Genomic DNA, 9,818 nt, shown 5'->3' with positions numbered 1-9,818 from the left:
TTGTTATTAAAATCCATTAATTTATAAACTTTAAGCTTATTAGACAATGATTTACTTATCCCAATTAAAAATAATCAGCAATAACTAATGTTTGCCTATCTATACTATCTACACTATTATAATAAAGCGTAAACACACACTTCTTTGTTGCCTAAAATGTCAACAATTACAGCATATTTTTGAATATTTTTTTTAAATAAAAAGCCCTACACTTACGATACGCTTTAGGCTATATATTTTCACGCCATTAAACTTAGGGGGCCATCATCAAGAAAGCAAGATTTTCATAGTAAGGTAATTGGTATTTTGACATTTGCAATTGAGAATTTGACTAATGCAAACAATAAATTTATAATTTCATGCGGATGAAGCCGCACGCGAACAGCTAGTATCTTAATAATATTGCTAAGTCTTATGAAGGAAATACACATGCCAGTAAAACTGGTTATCTGGCATGCTTCCTACTAGCCGTACACACGTCTAACCTTCCCCTAGTTATTTTGTATGTATATCCGGTGGTACATTTCATGCAATTATAACTGCTCCATCCATTTTTAGACTCGAGCCTGTCATCCGTGGCATTAGATTGCTGGCCGCTAACAAAATAAGTTTTGCAACCTCCTTGGGATCGAATATTTTCTTGAGACCCAATTCAGCTATTAGATTGTCATATGCATAGTTAACAAAACCTTCGTCAATGTTTAGATTTTGAATTAAATTGGTACGGGTGACTCCTGGTTTAATAATATTGACCCTCACACCTTCAGTTACCACTTCCATTGCGGCGTGTTTTGTAAATATATCCAATCCATTCTTTGATATTACATAAGGAATAAATCCCGGTTTATATCTTTCTAAATACGACGTACCGATATTCACAATATTTCCTTTAGTTTTAATTAAATGCGGTAAACACAGTTGCGTCAAGAAATACGGCACTCTCAAATTAATAGCCATTAACTCATCAAACACGTCAATGTCCTCTTCATGTAATGTTCCCATTTGTAATTTACCCGCACAGTTTATTAAAATATCAAGCCTTTTGTATTTGTCAATTGTTTTTCTAACAACCTCTCCACAACTTCCCGGTTGGATAAGATCAAGTAATAAACATAACGGTACATTACCACTGATCAGTTCGCAATGTTGGGCCACGTTTTGCAGTCTTGATTCATTTCTTCCCACGAGGCATAGCTTTGCTTTGTACTGGGCGAACATTTTAGCTGCTTCAGCTCCGATACCTGAACTAGCTCCTGTTACTATTACTACCTTGTCCTCAAAATTGAAGTCCATTTTTACTTTGTTATTTTTCAATTTAGAAATATAGTCACTTTAATACTTGTTTATTTATTTGTCACATAAATAATTTCAAAATCACAGTGCAATATTTAGCTTGTTTATTAACAGCCTGTTTAGTGTAGGTTGTCACTGACAATACTGCGGTTATCGTATCTTGGAATACCGCAGAGTCATATCTAATAAATTCAACATGCTGTTTTATCGCAAATTTTTGATATCGCGAATTATCCACCAAAATGTATAAATCTATTTACATTTATATATGTATTTTGCTTATTCACATTAATTGGTAATTTTTCGTACGAGAATTTTTTTAGCAACAGCAACAGTTTGCATCATTTGAAGATTTTTCTTGATGTCTCTTATTGACCACTTAACGACTTTGAGATCAACATTATATTGTGATAGTAGGTACTTTAGAAATATTAATTACTAGCTGATGCTCGCGACTTCGCCTGCGTCAAATTGAAAAAAATATAGCTTATGTGCACTCACTAATGAATTACCTTTCTAATGGTGTAACATTTTTGAAAACGGCCCAGCAATTCGTTCTTGAATCGAATATGTACAAAAATCTAAAAATGCAAACCTTTCCTCTTTATAATATAAGTATAGATGTGAAATTATTTGAAAGAAACGTATGCTTTGTGCTAGCTAATTTTACACAGTTTTATAGAATTGCTAAAGTGCAGATGATGCTCCATCTATTCCGATATTGGAACCGTTTATATCTGGAAATAAATCACTGGCTATGATGCATATTAACTTTGCTACTTCTGAGGCCTCAATTGGTGTTTTTGTTGGGAAGTTTTCTGATATTCTTCTATATGCAACATCTAAATACGATGCCTCAACATTTATATTTCTAATTAAATTGGTTTTCGTGAAACCTGGATTGATTGAATTTATTCTTATACCTTCTCCTGTCGCTTCTGCAGCTGCTTGTTCTGTGAACAGCTGGAGAGCGTTTTTAGTTATGTTGTAAGTTAAAAATCCTGATGTATGTCTGTGAGAAAGTGACGCAGCGATGTTTACAACGTTCCCTTTAGTCTTCCTTAAATATGGTACAGCTAATTGACACAAGTAATATGGGACACGAAGATTGATTGCGATTAATTCATCAAATATTTCCATTGATTGGTCAAAGATTGATGCCATTTTTAATTTACCAGCTCCATTTATTAACACGTTTATTCTGCCGTATACTTCAATGGTTCGGTGAATGACAGTCTCGCAGCTACCAGGGTGTGTTAGGTCTAGAAGTAAGCATAATGGTGGTACTCCATCGACTGAACATTCTTCTGCCACACCTTGAAGTCTCTCTACGTTTCTTCCGACAAGTACCAGCTTTGCTTCATATCTCGCGAATAATTTAGCAGCTGCGGCTCCAATACCAGAGCTCGCACCAGTTACTATGACAACTTTGTTTTTAAAATCGATGTCCATTTTGTATTCAACACACGTACACTTTCAATACAGTTTATGTATGTACTGCCTTATCATGTTAGATATCAACTATCTACTGATTTGGTGGTTACTGGATTGAGTCATCGAATAATCGAAAATCGTTCTTTTTATTATTATTATGTGTTGGTGATTGAACTAATATTTAGTAAAATGTTGTGGTCCCTCCTAGTTTGTAGCCTAATGCTAGTGAGGTTAGCTTTTTTTGTTAATTTCTTTCACTTCACTCTATCCTCGACAGTTAGATTTGAAACGAGGCAGTAGACTATGTCCATGTCTTTCATCACGATGGTTACAAATGTTGAGGCAGACCAAACAGTATAGATGGATTATCAGATAGTGAGTACAAGAAGTCAATTCAGACGTTAAAAATAAATATTCTGCCAACACTATGTAGCGAAAAGGGATCATGATATTGCTCTTTTACGTTTCACGTTTCTATTCGCAATGTTGAAAGTATTTCGTATGTTCGGATATTGCGAAAGAATCGCCGAACCGCTAGCGTGACAATTGACGTGTTGAGCAATCCGCCGCGTCACGTTGACGTCGCTCGCGTGTTTACGCGTGACGTGACGCCGCGGCGTGTTTACATGCCACGTGTCTTGATGTATTGCTTTCACGCTCGCGGTAAATTAAAAGTTGGCAAATGAATTTTAGAATTTCGTTGTGTTTGTTTTGTTTTTGTTGCATTGTTGAATATGTTTTTAATCTGAGTGATTTGTCGTCCGATTGTTTTTTTTTGCGATGTACTGTTTTTAAAAATTTATTTCATTTGATACAGTTATTATGTTTTATTTTTCTGTTATTCAAAAATTATAAACGGGAATGTTTGAATGGATGGATAGATGTTTGTTACTTTGTATCTCTATGAAGGATTGTTGGAATCTGCTCAGATGTAGAACATAAGTTCTATCATATGCTAGAATAATACAACGGCTGATTATTGATTTTTTATATTCCGCTCGGGAAGAGTCGCGGTTAACAGCTAGTATAGTAAAATGCGTTAGTATGCAAAATAAAACTTCTTTCAACAAACAATAAAAGATTCATGTATTTTTTAAATCTTAAATATATCTTAATAAAAAAAAAAAAACTTTTATATCATTTAACATGGAACAATTTATCGACTATTCTCAGATAACATTAAAAATCTTACAGATATCTTATATCTATAAAGAAACAAAATAAAATAAAATCATGTTTCTAAAACAATACATTTTTATCTAAGCCCTCATCTGCATTGGCGCTTTTTTAACGCGCCCGCTGCGCAAAAAATGTTCTACTTTTTAAAAGCGTATTAATATAAACATGGACAGCATTTGTTTTATTTCGACGCTTTTTCAACGCGCGTTATAAAAGCGCTCATGCGAATGAGGATGACGCAATAAAATTTCTATCACTATGGTTTTACTAAACACATACAAAACAATTGTACTTATACAAAATATAACATTATGTAAAATAATTATCATGCAAAGATATAAATTTGGCTATCAATCATATCACGTGGTATTGCTTATTCACAGTAGTTACATAATATAACTAACGTCATTTATATACATTTTGAACTCTAAAGAATAGACAATAAGTGTCAAAATTTATCACAATTTTTAGATCCAAGATTCTTATCTTATCTGTTTTAGTAAAAATATAATTAAAGTGTTTTTAATATCACCATAAAAATGTTTATATCATGTGTTGTTTAATTAAAAAAAAATGACTCTAAGAGCGCGCGCACATCTTTGACTAAACTATCGGACAACTGTTTTGTCTCAATTTGATTCCTATATATATTAAATAGTTGAATTGGCTATGATTTCATTGTAATCGCAAGACGGTTGTGGAAGGAAAGTTAGTTTGAACACGAGGTGGCGCCACCGTCTAAGAACAAGTTATTACCAGTGAGGTTTGGATGTTCGTGTCCAGCCAAGAATAGGATCATCTTGGCCACATCTTCTGGTTCATTGATCATCTGAGGTTGGGCTTTAGCTATCTCATTATATGTCAGGTCCATTAAGTCTTCGTCCACGTTGAAATTAGCCAAATAATGAGTTCTCGTTACTCCTGGACGGACGGCGTTCATCCTAATACCTTCGCAAGATAAGTCACGAGAACCAGACACAGTAAAGGACTGTAATGCACTGCATAACACAGCACTCAATATAAAACCAGGACGATGCACGCATTTGTTCCCAAATACATTGACCACGTTACCTTTTGTTAATTTCAAATATGGAACACATAACTGACACAGTTTGTAAGGCACACGTAAATTTAATGACACCAAATCATCGAAAGTCTCCATTGAATTCTCGAATAATGAAGATACTATAGTTTTACCAGCACAATTCACTAATATATCAATCTTTTTGTACTTTTCCACGGTTTTGTTGACTACTTCCTCGCAGCTACCGTCGACAGTCAAATCGACGCGGACACATAATGGTCGGTTACCATGGAAGGCTTCGCAGGCATCAGCGACTTGTGTTAATCGGACTTCGTTTCTACCGACTGCTGTTACCAGGGCACCATGGGATGCGAAGAGCTTAGCCGTTTCAGCTCCTATACCAGAACTAGCGCCCGTTATTATAACAACTTTGCCCGTTATGTTCATTTTGTACGTGATACGCACTCTATGTTCGTGGTACAACTGAGCTTCAAGGTCTGTCAGATCAAACAAAGCTGTCATTAACCGGTATACAAGTTTACATACGTCATCCAGCGTGACCTTGATCTCACATTGAGTTTTAATGACAGGATCTGTTCGGTATTCCGTTATGTAAATTATTTTGTTAGGTTCACCAAACAGCTTAAAACTAATACATAATTACAAATGAATAGTGAATTAATAAAGCTAGGTTTTAAACCAAAGTATACCTAAAGTTATTTTTTTTAACTCACATTTTTGGGATTCAATCAAAGAATAGGAAAGTCGAAAAGTCAAGTAATAAATGAACAAGTTCTTAACTTGCTTTGTTATCTAATAATAGTTGAACTGCTAAGTAAAACTTTTTAATTAAGTATGCTTTTATAAAGCGGTTTTGATTTTTTTTAAGTATTAGAATGATGTATGTGGTTATCATAATTTCTTTTCCCTAACTCATTGCGAATAGTAGCTGAATTTAGTGCAATGCTTATTGCCTAGTCCTGTATATTTATGCTCAAAGATTTGGACAAATCGTTTGTATAGTTTATTCATCTTTCTCAATGTCATCATGACTCGAATTTTGTTGGTGCCGTTTGCTTCCTTACAGTTATCTTTATTTGTCTATTTGTACTGTTTGTTTTGATTTTAACACGATGTAATTGGTTAAAATTAGATCTTAAAAATTATAACATTGTTAATTTAACTATTAATAATAGCAAACTACTTTATTGAATAAATATTACTATTTAGTAAGGCAAACATAATAAAAAATAAAATGGTGGTTATGCGCGGCCAGTCATAGTGGAATTTGAGACTAATATTATGAAGAGGAAATATTTATAATATATTTTTGTATGTATTGAAATAACTCAACTACTGGGCCGATTTTAAAAATTCCTTTTCCCTTAGAATAGTAATTTATCTGTGAGTAACATAGGCTATGTGTATTTTTTTAATTTCACGAATGAAGTCGCGAGCAACAGCTAGTATTTTACATTTAATATAAACACTATAACTGTATATTTACTGGCTTACTGGGTAAAACAAAATAGCGACCAGTTCTAATGGAATTAGATACTAAATTGATTATAAATGTCCATGTCCATGGGCTTCGTTGACCACCTTGGTGTTCACGCCGCTCGTTTGCCCCCTTTTGTTATAAAAAAAAAACTCGTACGTTTAAAAGTTAAGTAAATCATAACTTTTCAATAGTCTGTTAACATTTGTATGGCGTTGTTTAAAATCCGTTATATTGAAGTGAAGCTTAGTTTGTATACGTTTGGTTATCAACGCTGTACAGACGCGATGTTGAAATAAATCAGTTTTGTGACGTCATTTTTATTTGTCGACCTCTCACGAGGTTCGTACCCCGAAGTTATTTATTACCGTTTTTGTTGTGTTTATTCAGATTTTTTCATTGAATTGATAAGTGAAAAGTTTATTTATAAGCTTTATTTGGACTGAATTATTGTTTGTATGATTATATAGATTTTTTATAACCTAGAAAATAGATTGGATTATACGAACGGTAAGATATGCGTGATATGTTAAGAGTTTTTTAATGCTGGAATGGTGAACTCAAGAAGGGTGATATTTAAGCGACCTGAAATATATGTGCCTGAAACCAAAAAGAGAAACTGGATTTGACGTAGGGTGGGACTCAACGGACGGCGAAATATCCACTTTCTGTGCCTCTCCTCCTCAAAGGCAATTGCAGCAATTGCCAACGACTAGACAGCGGTCGTCTCTGTATTTCCATTTCAAGTGGCCGCTTGGTCTTTTGCCACCTTATAGTTTAAACATGTCACATATCTTCATCACCAGCTCACTATATGTCCCCAAAGAGGGGCTCGGGATCTACAGTGATAGAGCCCGTTTTAACATCTTCGCACGAATGGGCCGGCTCGCCCGGTGTAATACCACGACCACACAGAAAACAGGCTGAAGTGGAAGCAATTCCGCGTTTCGTCTGATGAGTGTGGTGCCAGAGGCCTAATTTTATTCCCTTTCCCTTTCCCCTCTTTTCGTAAGAGAAAAGGATTGGAAGGAAATGTGGATTTGACGGTGGAGGAGACGCATAGGAAGGGGAAATGTCCTCTTTATGTGCGTCTCCTCCTCCGTTAATTAAGGGTAGGCAATGCATCTGCAATTGCGGATGTTTGTGGGCAGCGGTCGCTTTCCATTTCGGTGGATTTAGGTGGTCGCTTGTTCGTTTATCACCTTATATTGTAAAAAAAAACCCAAGTAAAAGGTGATCTTTTTCATTTACTTACACTGTACATTTACCTGTATTCTTCTCTTGACAATCAAACGAAGAGATGGAAAATGCCGTAGTTCAAAACTCGATTATTCAAACAGTCTGAAAGGAATATTTCATTGTAATTATTTTGTTTCGAAATTGAAATCCCTATTAATATTTCTTACAGAAGTTGTTTTAATTAACGAAATATTAATTAGTACAGCTTACTAAATATTTGTTTTAATATTGCGGATTAGTTTAAATTCATCTTGACCCAGTTTCGTTTAATTCAGGCGTAGTATTTAAAATTTGTAATTGAGATTCTCTGTAAAGTTTCCTAGCATTGTATTGTGTTGGATTTTGTATTTATCTTACTAATGTTATAAATGCGAAAGTTTAGATGGATGGATGTTTGTTAGAGTTTGTAGCCTAAACTACTGAACTGATCTCGATGAAATTTGACACATGTAGAGAATAGTCTGGAAGGGTACATAGGCGTTTTAATTCCACGCGGACGGAGTCGCAGGAAAGCTAGTGTAGTGAATAAAAATTTAATAATATGTTTAATTAGAAATGTGTATGTTAGAAGACGTTTGAAAATAACGCCAGTGGTGGAGTAATTGAGAAGCAAAAGGTTAGCGTGGTATGGACATGTTATGCGACGAGAGGATGGGGACATAAATCAGAATCTATTAATATTGAATGTGAATGTCTACAAAGGTAGAGGAAGACCGAAGGTATAGATGGATTTTGTAAAAGAGGATATGCTGAAGGGAGTTAATTTAGATATGACTGATGGAGATGCATGGAAGAGCAGATACTGTGTCGACCCTCTTTAGGAACAAAATCAGTTTAAAGCAATGTTAAATAATTTCTACTAAAAATATCTTAGTTAAATAAGTACAACATAGAAATTGTAAATTCGTAACTTAATATAATTGGGAAAAACTAGTCAGATTTTGAAATGGATAAGCGGAGAACAAACATTTTAAGAAAGTTACCTTGTGACTTTAAGTTTAGATCCTACTTTATACTAGAAGGCTTTTCAAAGTGAGATTTCGAATTCAAATTCGGACATTTACATGGAATAATGCTGTAAAACTCCTTTCCTGGATTACCATATACATGGTCTTGTGCCTACAGAGATTCGACACAGTATGTACTATTCCATACATCTCCATCTGTTGTTATATCTGAATTGACTCGCTTAAGTATATCCTCTTTCAGACAATACGTACTTTCTTTTGTTTTCCTCTATCTTTTGTAATCATCCACTATAATTGGTACTAAATTTAAAATTGGTTTTTATTTCATAAGCTTCTCGATAGAAATAATGTCGTAGTACTTATCTGTAAAGCGTTAATGTTTTCGAGTTACTTACTTTCGAGATTGTTTAGTAGGGGTTGCAACAGACCATCCACTTACCGGTCTTTTGGTTACATCTTTTTTGTTTCTAGTTGCGGATGGAATTATAATGATCCGTATAAAAAAGCTCGCTGCCCTTAATCGCTTTGTCGTGCTTCCCAAGGAGTCCTTTGTCTGCATTACTTTGTTATGTTCAATGCTTAGCGTACTAAAAGCTTTTAAGTTTTATTTTATAATAGACTTTAAATATTCAGTCATGTTATCCCACTCTTTCTCTTTTAATAAAAGAGATTGTATCATCATCTCTCCTACCTTATCCTACTCCCGTAGGTTTTCGTCCTCCACATAATTTTATCATATGTCACCTCAATCATCACTCTCTAGATCATGTCAATTTTCACGCAATCCATCCATCTCTTTCTAAGTCTTTCTCCTTCTTGTTACATGCGATTCATCCTCATAACATGCCCATACTATGCATATTACCCCTGTAACTGGTCTTCATTATATCCATCTAGCTTTTATGATATTCTTCTGTTTTGCACATCACGGTCAATATTGCCGTCAGCTTAGATTTACAATATATTCTTTTACTTCTTAGACCTTAGAATTTTGTTGAGGATGTTAATTTTTCTCTGCAACATGTGTTAATATTAATGTAAACATATCACAAAACACAGTTAAGCTATATCCGTGTTGTTCGACGTAAACTCTGTTTGCAGTTAATTGGTACGTATTGTGACGTCTACACCTTAATTATAGCCGGTCGTAATTGTACAGGGAATGCATTAGTGTTGTGAACGT

The 9,818-nt window shown here is 34.5% G+C and overlaps 3 protein-coding genes across 3 annotated transcripts; all 3 read right to left on the bottom strand.

Annotated features, from left to right (window-relative positions):
- Positions 1 to 372: 372 nt before the first annotated feature.
- Positions 373 to 1,755, bottom strand: LOC106100081 (uncharacterized oxidoreductase SSP0419-like). Its single transcript, XM_013278820.1, has one exon. It carries the CDS (start codon positions 1,291 to 1,293, stop codon positions 526 to 528), a length of 768 nt encoding a protein of 255 aa, XP_013134274.1. The 5' UTR covers positions 1,294 to 1,755; the 3' UTR covers positions 373 to 525.
- Positions 1,756 to 1,892: 137 nt separating this feature from the next.
- LOC106100092 (uncharacterized oxidoreductase SERP2049-like) lies at positions 1,893 to 2,767 on the bottom strand. Its single transcript, XM_013278831.1, has one exon. It carries the CDS (start codon positions 2,743 to 2,745, stop codon positions 1,981 to 1,983), a length of 765 nt encoding a protein of 254 aa, XP_013134285.1. The 5' UTR covers positions 2,746 to 2,767; the 3' UTR covers positions 1,893 to 1,980.
- Positions 2,768 to 4,500: 1,733 nt separating this feature from the next.
- Positions 4,501 to 5,561, bottom strand: LOC106100103 (uncharacterized oxidoreductase TM_0325-like). The gene has a single exon (XM_013278842.1). The coding sequence runs from the start codon at positions 5,450 to 5,452 to the stop codon at positions 4,616 to 4,618; it is 837 nt and encodes a 278-aa protein (XP_013134296.1). The 5' UTR covers positions 5,453 to 5,561; the 3' UTR covers positions 4,501 to 4,615.
- Positions 5,562 to 9,818: the final 4,257 nt, after the last annotated feature.

Source organism: Papilio polytes, unplaced genomic scaffold, assembly GCF_000836215.1.
Source record: "Papilio polytes unplaced genomic scaffold, Ppol_1.0 DF824325.1, whole genome shotgun sequence".
NCBI lineage: Eukaryota > Metazoa > Arthropoda > Insecta > Lepidoptera > Papilionidae > Papilio > Papilio polytes.
This window is presented reverse-complemented; position numbering and strand designations above follow the sequence as displayed.

Excerpts from the sequence above, each read along its gene's own strand:
- LOC106100081 (XM_013278820.1), bottom strand. The coding sequence starts at position 1,293 with ATGGACTTCAATTTTGAGGACAAGGTAGTAATAGTAACAGGAGCTAGT.
- LOC106100092 (XM_013278831.1), bottom strand. The coding sequence starts at position 2,745 with ATGGACATCGATTTTAAAAACAAAGTTGTCATAGTAACTGGTGCGAGC.
- LOC106100103 (XM_013278842.1), bottom strand. The coding sequence starts at position 5,452 with ATGACAGCTTTGTTTGATCTGACAGACCTTGAAGCTCAGTTGTACCAC.